This window comes from Cyprinodon tularosa, unplaced genomic scaffold (genome assembly GCF_016077235.1).
Source record: "Cyprinodon tularosa strain WSP-4 unplaced genomic scaffold, ASM1607723v1 ctg1, whole genome shotgun sequence".
NCBI lineage: Eukaryota > Metazoa > Chordata > Actinopteri > Cyprinodontiformes > Cyprinodontidae > Cyprinodon > Cyprinodon tularosa.
The window spans coordinates 5312394-5326983 of NW_024037781.1; the positions used below are offsets into that span (position 1 = coordinate 5312394).

Here is a 14590-nt window from a genome sequence, read left to right on the forward strand (position 1 = left end):
ATTCACAGGCCACGATGCGATTCTATCACGATGCATCACGATACTTGAATTATTGCGATGCATTGCAATATTTTCTCCTCCATGTTTTGTTTTTGAATGACTCGGCACAGTATCCCGCGGCCGGAAATGCTTGTGACACAAGGCAGCATGCGTCAACACATTTGCAGCGACATCTACTGGACTGGAAGTGGTATTACACTTGTTTTTGGCTGATGTTCGCCAACCATTCATGCAATTTTATTTATTCATTTTTTTAAATTAATAATCGATTCTTGGCATCAAGAATCGATGCAGTAGATCACGAAAATTAGAATCACGATGCATCATCATCACGATTATTTTGCAAACCCCTAGTTGATGTAGGAATTGCTTGCAGTGCTGCATTCATGTCTTCTAGTAGACTTTCTGGTGGTACTTCACTTAATCTCTGAAACTGGCTTTGGGGTTGACTGGTGGACATTTTTGCCATTTTTGCTGCCTCATTCAGCATGCTGGCGCTTATTGGAGCTTTGTACCTATTCTGTGGTGGAGGGGGTTGGTGTTAACTCCCCTCTGACCTGGGATCCTGGTTCCTCCTTCACAGAACACTGGTTTTGTTCCTCATCAATCTCAAGTTGTGAGAGCAGCTGCAGTTATGGATATTGGAACAATGAGTTACTATTTTTTTCGCCATGAGTTTGGACTATGGGTTTTGAAATGACCCTATCTCCCACATCCTTTGCATGTAGCCCCTCTGACTAGGGTTACTGGAGTAGTATCATTCCAACAGCGCCCTGTTATCACATCTCACCAATTTCCTTCTTGTTCCAGTAGCCCATTTTACATCAAAGCACTCTGGCTCCCCAACACCTGATGCAGACCTCGTTTGGCCAGACGACATCTACCTCATTGTATGAGGTAGGAATAAGCTTAAAGGACCTTACCTAAAGACATACACATGTATGTATGTTTATGTATATATGAAACACATTCATACATATATGAATGTGTTTGATTAATAAAAAAATAAAATATAATAAGTAACTAACTTGATGAATGATCACATCGCAATATACACAAGCATTATAAGCCCATACATATTCAGGAAACATCTATTAATATATTCATCAGGTAAAATGTAAAAAATGACTAAATAACTTTCAGAAAAATGTGAGACAGTTTTTTTTATATTAATCTGCTTTTTTTCTTTATCTTTCCCCTTATGTATCAGGATAGACTAGAGGTTTTTTTTTTCATCTGAACTTTTTTCTCTGTACTTTGTTTCCTCTTTTGTCTGCGTTCCTCCCCCTAGACTCTGAGAAATGCCAAGTGTAAAAGACAATTTCTCTGAACTTAAATATCCTTAATTTCTAAACTAGTGTATTCCTGTATTAAAACTAAAGATGCACCAATCCGATACCTTAATTGGATATCGTCTCCTATACTGACTAATTATCTAGAACTGATATAATGGATTTAATATCTCTATCTCTATCTGAAAAGCTCTCCCTTCAGTCGATCTATGAGCAGTCTGTACTCAGGCAGGCATGGAGAGTACTGCTGGACCTGTCCCACATCCTTTAAATGGATTCCAGCTCTTGCCTTTAGGCAGAAGGTTTACAATCCCAAAAACCAAAGTGAACAGCTTTAAATACTCCTTTATACCAACCACAATAAAAGTTTTAAATGGATCTGTATCGGGAGAAATATGAAATGTACAACAATTTGGTGTTTTGCATGTTGTTTTAGTATTGTATGCTTCTTTATTATTATTCTTTAGCCGATGTGTTATGACTTTAGCTGGTATTTGTTTTTTATGTGTATTTATTGTTTCTAATGGAAGCTACTACTATGCGTTGCGCACTTGGGTCAATGACGTATTTCCCCTAGGGGACAATAAAGTATATTCTATTCTATTCTATTTTTGGCTGCTTAAATTTTTTTATAAATAATATAAAGTACTTCTATGATTGTGTTTATTTTAGATGTTTTTGAAAAAGCTTGTTTCAAGGCTAAAGCCTTCACTAACATGGTAAGATACATGGTTCAACCATTTAACAGTTAAAACATATCGGCATTGGATATTGGCAGGTACGCTTTCTTTTGTTTCGGATTGGATCCAAAAAAACCTGGATAAGTGCTTTTTTATTTTGCTGTTGTTTTTTTGTCATTGACAGTAAGTTATCTCAGTGTCAGTGTGTTTGATTTATCATACTTCTCAGCAACAAAGTGAACACTGAAGTCTTCATGCAAAAGAAGCCTGAGCATTTTTAGTCTTCAGTGAGACCTACATCTGCCTAATGGGTGTCAAAGAGTCACCAGGAGGTACGTTTAAAATTAAGCTGAGCAGACAGGGCTCTTATTTTTATCCAACTGCTTAACTAGAGGCCATATGAACCTGTGAAAAGCTTTTTTTTAAACTGAACTTATGCTAAATGATGACAAAATAATTTTTGTATGGTATAATGTACAGCATTTTTTTAGTTTGTGTGGTTTGTAAAATGGCCTTATTATAACAGGACTCTCCTTAAATCTCAATTTTCACTTTATTACAATAGAAGAAGCAACTGGTAAAATAATGTTTTTTTTTTGTTTTTTTTTACGTCTCAGCTGATTATAAATTTCTTAGGATGCTTCTGATAACTAAAAACAGCAAGTTGCAAAATAATCATCGTATAAAATTTATTTTCTGGATTATAGGGGCTCTCACCCAGATTGATCATTTCATTCATATTCTCCTGCAATACCCAAGCCTTATTATTATCAGGAACGAGCAGATCTCTTCAAACAGGAATACATTTCTAAGGCTGTTTGAATCCAACAAACCACAGTAAAAGTCATTAGCTGGACAGGGAGAATAGATAGAACAGCAAATAGCCATCTCAGAAGTGGCAGGCACATTGAGGAATCATCCAGGAAGTCAAAGAAGAACCCAAAGCAACATCTACTTCTCTCACTTAAGGTCTTTCTTTATAATTCAACACTAAAAACTTTACTGAACAGAAACTATAAGTCTCCAAATTTCAAAACCATTGTCGTAAAAAAAGAAAAAGAAAAAACTAAGCTTTTCCCTATAATTCATCTTCATGATCCCCAAGATTTTTGGAAATATTTTCTATAAAGGGGACAAGGTTAACTCTTCAATACAATAGGTGTATAGGTGTTTGTTTCATTACAAGCAGCATATAGCACAGTGTTTGAGGAAAAGAACATAATATATGGTGATAGTGTAAGAAGTCTGTTGCTTCTTCAGGCGATTTGTCATCATAAAAAAAAAAGCATAAAATCAAGAATTACCAAACTTTAACCTGGCCTGTCTACCCAGTAAACAACAAAGCCACCTTTTCAGCTCAGCCAGCTGGGGTGTGAGGAAGACAACCATCTTTTTTGCTCAAAAGTGAGATGAAGTGACTCTTTTATGCTGCAATCTGAACATTGACTGCACCTGTTCTCTTTTAGCTAATGTCAAGTCATACAAATGTGTTTTTCAGTTGCAAGGATTTCAGATTTAGATTAGCCTTCCTAAAAAAGTGCCTAACAGCCACTTCTGGCTATTAGGCTATATTTTATCACACATGCCTCCACTTGACTTTGAAAGGCTTAAAAAAGCATGATAAAGGAGCTTTGAAATGTCTTCGTCAAGGTACAGACTTGAATATGACTGAAATATTGTTTCATGACTTTAAAATGGCTCCTCAAGCTTAAAGATCCTCACTTTTGGCTGAATTTATATCCAAATAGGAAAGGGACAACATTTTCACAAAGATTTAATGGCAGTTGTTTCAGTCAATGCTGATACAACCAGTTATTTAATTTGGAGGTAAAAACTTCTTCACAGTTGACTAAATGTTTTTGGACAACAAGTTGGAAGACCTTGTACCCAACTCCCTACAGCTGGAGCCAAAAACTGATACAACAAGAATAGCAGCAGCAGAAGAAGAAGCTACACAGGAATCCCCGGCTGTGTCCGAATACCCGCCCTAATCACTGCACAGGGCATTTTATAGTGGTTACACCATTTTAAATAAGTGTCCGAATGTCTAGTCTAGTTTAAACTTTCCCACAATGCACCTTGAAAAGTAGTGATCATCCATGGTCACTAGACGAGCAGATATATCCCGGAATTATGGGATTTTCTGTCAAAGCGGCGTCTGTCATCATAGGCTGTCGCTACCCGACAGAGCTGACAAATAACAAAGATGGTGCAGGTGCCCTGCGGTGAAGTGGAGTCACGTGACCAACTGGGAGCCAAAAGTAGTGATCATCTGTCTGACCGGTCGTTTAACTGAGTTCACGATAAAGTCCACTATAAAGTCCCCGCTCTATATAGTGACTGAGGGATTTAGGGGTTAGGGCGACAATCGGAGACAGCTCACTCCTTCCTAAACAAATGCATCAACTACTTTAGGTATGGCTTTTAGTGACTTATATTTAAAAATATAAGTGACTACACTGCAAAAACGATCTAGAAATAAGTAAAAATTTCCTTAATTAAGTGTATTCACCCTTAATTTGAGTACCGTATTTTCACGACTATAAGGCGCACATAAACGTCTTTTTTTTCCCTCAAAATGTGCGGTGTGCCCTTTGGTGCGGTGCGCCCTATGTGTGTTGTAACTGCGACTTTTGAGACCACCTCATTGAGGAGATGATGAAAGAGTGGCTGAATGTAAGGAGACCAGGTGGTTTTTTTCCACTCATCACCATTGCTGTTAATCTGTGACTCCATGCGTGCCCATCTCACGGCTGATGAGAAAAACATGGTGAAACAAATGAATGCTGTGCTCGCTGTTATTCAACCGCTCGACATCGGTGTGAACCGGACGCAGCAGGCGCAGCAGAAGCAGCGAGTTTACATGAAAAGTCAATGGTTGACGCGCGTATAGGCGCAGCAAAAGGTCCCGCAGCGCGTTTTGAGCAGCAGGCGCAGCGCGTCGGGAAAGTTTAAGCATCTGACGCGCCGCAAATGCGCTGCTGCTCGAGATGGAAAAATTGAAGTTTTGCTGCTGGAAGCGCCGCATCAACCAAACAGAGAAGCTGATCTGGGAGCTGACAGCGAGACAGACACATCGCTCTGATGACATATGATTTTAAAGCAAATGAAAAGGGCTGGATGGATGAGGAGATGATGAAAGCGTGGCTGAGGGAGGTGTATGTGAGGAGACCAGGTGGTTTGTTCCACGCATCACCATCGCTGTTAATCTGTGACTCCATGCGTGCCCATCTCACAGCTGATGTGGAAAAAAAGGTGAATCAAATGAACGCTGTGCTCGCTGTTATCCCAGGGGTCTGACAAAGGAACTTCAACCGCTCGACATCGGTGTGAACCGGCCGTTCAAAGTAAGGCTGCGAACGGCGTGGGAGCGATGGATGACAGACGGAGACCACAGTTTCACGAAAAGTGGAAGGCAGCGCCGGGCAAGTTACGCCACCGTTTGCGGATGGATTGTTGATGCTTGGACTAACGTGTCTGCTGGCACTGTTATTCGAGCTTTCGCAAAAGCCGGCATTATTTCTGAGGAGCCGTGCTGCAAGGAAAGTGACTCTGACAGTAAAGAAGGGGAAATTGGCATGTCTGATTTAGCGCAGCTGTTTAATTCAGAAACAGAGGATGATGACTTTGATGGGTTTGATTAATACTTTGTAATAAATACTTGAATAAAGCACAAACATACTCAGTTTTGCTCCCGCTCTATTTTTCTACCTGAAAACCTAATTCAACAGCAGCCTCTGGGCCGGGTCGCCTCCGGTTTCACCGCGGCGGCTGGCAGGTGTTTTTTCATCTAAATAATCTAAATCTTGCAGCTATATTTGCTGTGATCAGTGGGAATAAAGTAGTTTTAATATGTTTTTAAGTGAGAAAGTCCACCTGAAAACTTAATAATTGCAGTCAGTTCATCCAGATTATCATCGTGCCTATACTATTTGTGTCAGAGGTGCTCAGACCCCCACATACCAGCGGTGCGCCGACAGTAGAAATCCCTTCATCAGCAGCCTCTAGGCCGGGCAGCCTCCGGGTTCACAGCGGCGGCTGGCAGGTGTTTTTCATCTAAATAATCTAAACTGCAGGCACCAGGATACCGGTAATAAAAGCGAACATATTTCGTCGGCAGGTTTCAGGATTTGAAGTTAATTTAGGAGTGATCACAGCGCTGTCATCTGCGATGTGTCTGTCTCACGGCCAGCTCCCAGGTTTGATTAATACTTTGTAATAAATACATGAATAAAGCACAGTCATACTCAGTTTTGCTCCCGCTGTATTTTTAAATACGCAGTAGAGGTATTTAAACATAGTAGAGGACATTTACCTGTATATAAAAAACGCCCCCTATATTTCGGTGCGCCTTATGTGTGTGTTAAATACAGAAATGGCACACATAACTGAGACTGCGCCTTTTAGTACGGTGCGCCTTATGGTCGTGAAAATACGGTAGGTAAATGAGAAAGTTTGCCAATGGAATGAGTAATTTTACTCTTAAAATAAGATAATTAGATAATATGCACTTGAAATAAGACAATGCAATTGTGTTTTCTTATTTTAAGTGTAAATTGTCTTGTTCCATTGGCAGAATGTCTCTTTTACCTCCTTAATTCAAGAACAAAGGCACTTATTTTAACAAAAAAATAAGTGCATTTTTTGCAGTGTACAACCCCTTATCATACCAAAACAATATGGAATGTCCTGTAACATATGGGGCAATAGGGCACCAACTTGTGACTGTCTACAAAGGTATGTTTCCTGGCACTAAAATAATGTGGAATATATCTTCTTAGGTTGACTGCTTTAGAGATGTGAGGATGTATTCATTTTAAAAGACTTCTAAGTTTTTAAAAGCCAAAAGAAAACTGAATCAAAGCCATTTCTGACTTAAACCAATGTTACCTTCTGCTCTCAGTAGTCATCATTTTGATAAGTGATCTAAAAAACCCAACATATCTCACATGTCACATCATAGCAAATAATAGCAATTAATAGAGAACAATTCCTTTAAAGCAATTCAGACAGGAATCTCAAATGCATTTCTGTACATCTGTGGGGTTTCTACGAGCAATTCGTGCACAGAAAACCAGCACGAACAGCACAGATCAATAGTTAAAGCCAGGAGTCACCAGGTAGACTAATCATTGAGTCGTTAGTATTGATCAGGACCTGCCCACACACAGAATCACATCACCTCACTCCAAAAAGATTGCTATCTAGCGCTTTTCAGGGAAGCGGAAAAATCAGTAGCCTGGCGCAGGACTGTCATCGTGTTATGATGTAACCTGTTGGAAGTTTGAGTTGATGTGTGTTTGAAGAGAGGTTAAAACAGACTAACTAGGTTTAGGCTGGAATCAGCTTATCCTGGTATGATAATCTTCAGAAAAAACATCTTCAACGGTGTCACAGTACCTTGGCAAAGACTGAAAACCTATGACATGATGTAGTTACTTTATAGAGTATTGATCATGGACTGTATGAGCTTTATTCTTGTTAATAGGAGCATGTCTTCCAAGAAAATGTAATATATTAGATTAACTGTTTTATGAACAGCAGATAAAATTTTAAATATTGGCAACTAGAGAATATATTTGGGCAAAAATATTACCATCAAAAAATGTTTCATAGCTTTCATGACCTTGTTCCAACTTATGTTTATATTTAGTTTCTACAAATTTTTCTTGGTACTAAGACCTTATTGTACAGAATAATAGTTTTATTTCACTCTATATAGGATCTCACTACTGTAGAAATAACTTTGTGATTTGGCTGGTTAGTAAATCAGGCTATATATAAATAGTGGCTGATAGGAGACACTCCTTAGATTTCCAAATCATAGTTTCTACAATTTTGTCCTGTATGTAGGTGAAAAGTGTGTTGATGTTCTTTAAGCCAGCTGACTAGCAGTGTGCAGCAAAGGATGTTAGCGAGGTAGTGCTGCATTTAACTCCCTGTTCTTCAGGCTCTATAGCAGCTCATCGACTCACTTTAAACTGTAAGCAAGCCGAGACAGAAAGTTTTAGCAACTTTGAAACTGTGATCATTTACAAGCTCAGCATGCCTGGATACCAACAACCAATCGTTGCCTTGACACCGACTGTCTTTGACTCCAGCGATTTTGTCTGTGTTTTGGGAAAAGCTCACCGGCTTGGCAGCCATCAGCTCTAATGAAAGTCATGATGGCAACACCTGTGCAGGCAACAGTCCGTGAAAGCTGTCAGAGCAGAGGTGTTGATGTGGAACCAGAGACTTGTAGTTAAAAAAGGCAACATTTATAATACAGCTCAGCACTGGAGTCCTAAAATCTCTCCTTTTTTTTATTTTTGCTCCTGCAAAGACCAGGAAAACATAGCCACTGGCAGATCATTTCCAACTGCGATTTGGGTCATCATCAGCTGATATTTTAAGATACAATAGCCTGAAGTTACTTTTTCTTGCATGCGAGTGTACATTTCAATGTGGAAAGATGAGGAAGAAGGGGGGGGGGGGGGGGGGGGGGGGCAGGGTAAAGAGGGGAGCATTTAGCTCATGAATTAACAAATCTAATCCCAAGCTTTATGATAGCCGTCTGCTCAGAGGGGGCCCTCCAGGGAGGACAGCGTTACGGTAACAGCAGAGGTTAACAAGCAGAGCTGTGAATTCTTCTGCATTAAAAAGATCTGAATGGAGAGCTCTTGGTGTGTATCGATTGTGAGAGCATGGCTGCAGCTTTAATCTCGTCTCCAAAGTGAGCCTTCTGTCTGAGGATTGTTGGAAGCGCTGCTGCTGCTGCTTCTCTCTCGCCTGCCAACGTTCAAGATAAAGACACCAAGAACCCACATGACCGTATTATGAGATGGTGGGGGGGCTACAAGTCTGAATGCACAGCATAGAGTGACAAAAATGCCACAATAAGTATGTAAAAAGAAATATACATGTTATAATGAATATATCTTAAAGTATATTAATAAAGAAATACCAAGTCTGAGAAATCTGCCATGACACTGTAAGGTAGGGCTGCAACTAACGATTATTTTGCTGCTTGATTAATCTGTTGATTATTTTTTGATTAATCGATTACTTATCAAATCAAAAGGTTCCTAAAAGAAGATTTTTTTTTTTTTTTACAGAATTAAACCAGCTCAAACCAAAAACTTTTCCACTCTGGGAGTTCTGGATGGAGCATTTTGACAGAACAAAAAGTGTTTTTATCTTAAATGCAAAATATTTAAATATATTTTTACAATTTTGGTATAATTACTGCTCTAAATGGGTCACTCTGTCAGCTAAAGGCATGTTTTTGAGTTTCTATACGACTGTAAACAGCTAATCAATTACTGAATTAGTTGATGATTAATTCAAAAATCGATTAATCCGATTGTTTCAGCCCTACTATAGGGCAACCAGACCCCCCGTGGAGTTCGCCTAAGCTGTTTATGATCGTAAATAGCACAGTATTTCCCAATTAAATTGTCTGACTTTAAAACCCGCTGATGGACAGCCGACAATCTAAAGGTTAGTGAGGTTACCCATATTATGTTGTAAGAAAACACTTCCTTTAAACTCTAAAAACAAACATTGACCTTAGGGGGGACAGTTAGGCTAATTTGATCAGTGGTCAAAAGTAAATCTACCAAAAACCAGGAAACTAAACTCAAATAAATGGAAACAGTGTCATTAGAATAAAAAAAAAATGATAAAAATACATAAATATAAATATAAAACTGACTATAAACAACATCTGGTAAAATTTCAAACAATATTTTAGGTCCATTTTCAATGTATTTCTTGTAAAAAGAGGTTTGAAAATGCATAACGTTTTTAAACGAATAGAAACATAATTTAAAGACATTTTAAGGGACCCACCGTTTTGTTAAGCTTTCATACTGCAGTAACAACACTTGGTGTTGTACTGTGCTGTTCTCATCGCTCATACAAGCTTACTGAGTCCACATACAGTGGGGACTATATAGTGGACTTTATAGTGAACTCAGTTAACTGACCGCTTGGACAGATGATCACTGGTTTTTGCCTCGTTGGTCAAGTAACTTCTCCTCCACTGCACGGTGCCTGTGCCATCTTTGTTGTTAGTCACATCTGTCCGGGAGTGACAGACTTTGGCGACAGTGGGCCACTGTGTTAACAAATACCATAGGGCTTTGCGGGGAGAACCTTCCACGCAAGTCATTCTATATCTGGATATTTATATATCCAGATATATTTCTTCTCTAGCTATGATAGCTATGTAGACAGTGACAAGCACATAGGAGGGCCGCATGTAAACATATCATCAGAATGATTGACAATCAGGAGGACCACGTGTTTAGATGATCCACCCAGAAATAAAAGATCGTCCTCTATACCTTTAATTGCTGTTAAAACACGCGATCCATGATAGCTGTGCGCAAAAAAAATAAGAGGCTTTCTCAGTATCATAACAGACAAAGTTTGGCTAATTTATATAAAAGAAAAGTTCTCTAACAAAAATCTGAATTTCCAAGCAGACCTGCTAATTACATCCAGCAGAGCAGCACCTCTATGACCTATTTGCTGGTGACAGAGAGATGACAGGGCGCTGGCAGAACGTCTCTAAACGTAATGGAGTTGAAACAAAAAAGTAATTAAATTTCTAAAAACACGACCAAAAAAATCATATGGTGAATTGACAGCCCGTCAAGTTAAGTGATACATTTCTGTCAAAACCTGTTTTACATATTTAAACCAGATAATAACTTTTCTAATACAGACACTCCCACACAACTTAAACATTCCTCAGATGTATTTTCAAAGTCAAAACAAAAATATCAGGATACTAACCAAGTGTACTTCTGACTCAACCTGTCCTCAGAAGTTGCTTCAATATATTTCTAACAGAGAATTTTGGCTTAAAAATCGTTTTGCCAGTGTTGGACCCCATAGATTACTTGCACACATTGAAATCTTGTGAAAAAATGTAAATACTTGTGATTTTTAGACTCTTGAGATTGATTTAAACATATTAGTTTAATTTAATCACCCTTTTTAAGTTTGTACGACTTTAAATAATTAGTAACACATTTGTAACCTTTGAAGAGTTTTATTGAATTGTGGCAGTATTGAACCTCCATAGCAACAGCTAAAAACTACAAGGAAATGTGCTTACCATGTTGACTTCTGACACCATGTCTATGCTGGCCACGTCTATGCTCATGCCGACTGCTACTGGGGGCCCTGGAACAGGTTACATGGTGTTATGTACCTGACCAACACTTTGGGAATGGCGCCAAATAAGAGCGACAGTGATTGATGATGAGGAGAGGCGTTTACCTCCAAAGTCCGGTCTCAGTCGGATGTCGTACCCTTTTAGTAGTTTATCCACCGTCTCCTTCACGATGGACATGTTGCCAGGTTCGTTGACGCTGAAACGACAGCGGCGGAATGAGAGGAAGCATGAGCCAATTAACCTGAGCTGTAACCTTGACTTGTTGGGTGCAAAAACAGAAACACCAGAAAAAAAAGAAAAAAAAACGAAAAAAAAAAAAAAAAGGCACTTACCTTTTTGCGCAACACACAATCGCCCCAACCAGCAGCGCGGATAAGACGCGGAATTGACGGACCCTCTGCAGCGCAAACATCTTCCTCTTCCCCTCTAATTTGATTTGATTGTTACCTGCTATAATTAGTAAGGTTCTTTATCCCCTGTTGTTTACAGACACACCTCCCACGCCGCAATCAACAGTCTTTTCGTGCGCAAATCCATGGATTGCTCGCCTCTCGCCAATAAAAATAAAAAATAACATAAAATACACCAGGAGAAAGTCGACTGAGGCGCAGAAAAAGTCTGCTGCGGACGGAGTCAGATGTGGAATGGGGCTGACATCGCCTCCCCCTGCGGAAATGTTGGTTTATATCTAAATTCTTTATTTGCCCTTGTCTAAATGTGCAAGAGGCTCTTAAATTGAGGAGCTGACGCGCATATTGATGAGGGAAGCTGCTGCTGCTGCTGCTGGTGGTAGTGGTGGCACTAGACTCGTTCAAATGGGAGACGAAGCCCAGCACTTAACACGCTGTAAAAAGATGTCTGCTGTTTGTGCAAACTGAGATCAACTCTAAGCATGAAAATGTTGAAGATTTGCTGTAATTAAGACCTTTAAAATCAATTATACATTTAAATTCTGGAGCTTTTTATAGAGATATGATGTGACAGCTTATTAAGCACTACAGAGATTTACTTTTAACCGGAAGATATTTTAGTTGATCTTTTAAAGAATCATTCTTTATTTATAATCAGTCTAGTCCAGGTTTCAAAAATACCTTATAATCCTTCAAAAAAATGTATTTTGTTAGATTTCACTGTTAAAAATTTCAAATGTTTCAAATAGAAATATGTGTTATATATCTTTTTTTTTGCTAAATTGATATTTTTTACAGTGTGCCCCACACCAGCGCCAAATCCATTGCTCTCGTGGTTCTATTAAAAATGGCGAAAGCGGAGCATTATCCAATAAATACAGGATGTTTTTAATCAATATTTTATTCATTGTCCGGTTACTCAGCCCTTTAACAGCCTTTTGGTGTAGGTGACTTTAAATATCCGTGATTCATTTTTCTTGGTAGGAGAGGAAGAAGGGAATCTTGATTGGTATGAATGGTGCGTGTGCGCGTCCCTCTGAGTCCAAAAAACAGGGATGGGGAAATGGGGCAGGGGTTTTCCTCACCTGGTGTCATAGATGGCGAACAACTTCTTGTTTCCGTCAACAGCGTTCCTGAAAGAAGAGAGGGATGACATCACTCATCTATGAAGAGAATTTGGCCAATTAAAACTGGCAATTCTATGCTTTCTGGTTTTGTACATTTGAGTCAATTTCCTTCAATGAGTAGTGATTCAAACGTTTAATATTTTTTGTATGAGGTCAACAGTGCAGTGAGTACAGGACAAATAATGAAGGACATTGGAAATCCTCTGGGAGACGCCCCCTCACTGTGTAGGAGCTGTCCGCACCAGCCGTGGTGCTGAAATCAGTCTCCTATGAGGGTACACTTGTTTTCCACTTTTCTAGCTTTACTGTACGGGACGGATCAAAGGAAAGCGGGCGGAGGTTAAATGTTATCCACTAATTACTAAACGTGGAACTCGGCTACCCTCTTATGGCAGACGTCAGCATGATAAGTGGGTCCCGAGATACTGAAGTAAGTGCATTAAAGCTGTGGGGGCAAACGATGAACAATTTGTCTTTATTGCATTTTCCTCTATTTGGTCTCCTTTTTATTACAGTTAAGTGTTTAATTTGATGAAATGTTTTTAAGATAAGACAAAGATAACATGAGTGAATATAAAAAAAGGTGTTTAAATGTTGACTTCCTTTTTCTAAGGGAAATTAAGTATTCAAAGCAACATGGCGGTGATGGAACATTAATTTTGCCCCAACCCTTTGGGTCACCTTTCACGGCAACCAGTCCAACTGTCAACCAGTCGTTCAAATCCCTATAGGAAGACATATTGAAATTTAGCTGGCCACTTAAATGCATTTTTTCTTTACTTTTATTTGCTCTATTATGCAAATAAGCGGGCTACTCAGTGTCGCAGTGGCTAGCACTGCTGCCTTGCAGCAAGAAGGTTGCGGATTCGATTCCTGGCCTGGGGGTCTTTCTGCATGGAGTTTTCATGTTCTCCCTGAGCATGTGTGGGTTCTCTCCGGGTACTCCGGCTTCCTCCCACAGACCAAAAACATGACTGTTAGGTTAATTGGCTTCTCTAATTTCTCCTTAGGGGTGAGTGTGTGAATAGTTGTTTGTCTCTATGTTTCCCTGCGATGGACTGGCGACCTGTCCAGGGTCCTGTCCGCCTCTCATCCATAGACAGCTGGAGATAGGCACCAGCACCTCTCGCGACCCCACTTGGGATAAAATGTGTCGGAAAATGGATGGATGGATAAGCCAAGTGCTTCAAGTTTATGTTCAAGTGCTGCTGGCAGCACTTGAACATAAACTCCTTGTGCTAAATACTGTAGAAAATTTAGCACAGGGATGGCAGCATCATGCTGTGGGGATACAACTATTTATAGTGGATGGGAAGAGAAACAAAGCTAATTAGATGGAAATTTTAAAAAGAAATGTGTTAGAGGCTCCAAAAGACTTGAAATTGGGTCAATGAGCTACCAACTAGAGACACAACCCTAAATATGCAGCCTGAGCTTATCAAGTGGTTTAGATTAAAGCATATGCTTGTGCTGAAATTACTCAGTCAAAGCCCAGGGTCAACTAGAAGTAAATATTTGGGTCGGTATCCAAATAATTAATACACTCATACCCTTTTATTTTAACTTTATTGGCCTTAAGCCTTCATTACAAATAAAAAAGTTGGAGAGCATTTAGCCTTTAGATGTGTAACAATTGCATAAGTAAATTATGAATAGCTTCAGCAGTTTACTGTAATTCTGTAATTAGCACCATGATTTGGTTGTTGAAAAAGAAATAATTAGTTAAGCTAATGTAATTTCTGCAACATTACAGTCTAATTACACAGCTAGGTTTCTGTGTAATTAGACCGATCAATATGCTGAAGTAACAAATGCAGCTTAATTGCTGTATTTTTGAATCAGTAAACTACTAGTTGCAGCAAAAGAGGTACACCTTTAATGTAAACTAACTCTATAAAACTTTTTGCTTCCT

The 14590-nt window shown here is 39.2% G+C and overlaps 1 protein-coding gene across 6 annotated transcripts in view; it reads right to left on the reverse strand.

Moving 5' to 3' along the window:
* Nucleotides 1–14590, reverse strand: part of LOC119784889 (gamma-aminobutyric acid receptor subunit beta-3-like) — an 89629-nt gene that overhangs the window by 52380 nt on the left and 22659 nt on the right. For 4 of the 6 annotated variants that reach the window (XM_038287365.1, XM_038287280.1, XM_038287197.1 and 1 more), the window contains 3 exons: nt 12637–12684; nt 11246–11337; nt 11082–11149 (listed from right to left, as the gene is read on the reverse strand). In XM_038287365.1, coding sequence (XP_038143293.1) covers nt 11082–11149; nt 11246–11337; nt 12637–12684 — 208 coding nt within the window. Of the gene's footprint in view, nt 1–11081; nt 11150–11245; nt 11338–11473; nt 11999–12636; nt 12685–14590 lie in introns of those variants that run through there. The other 2 variants (XM_038287522.1, XM_038287595.1) reach the window with 2 other exon arrangements.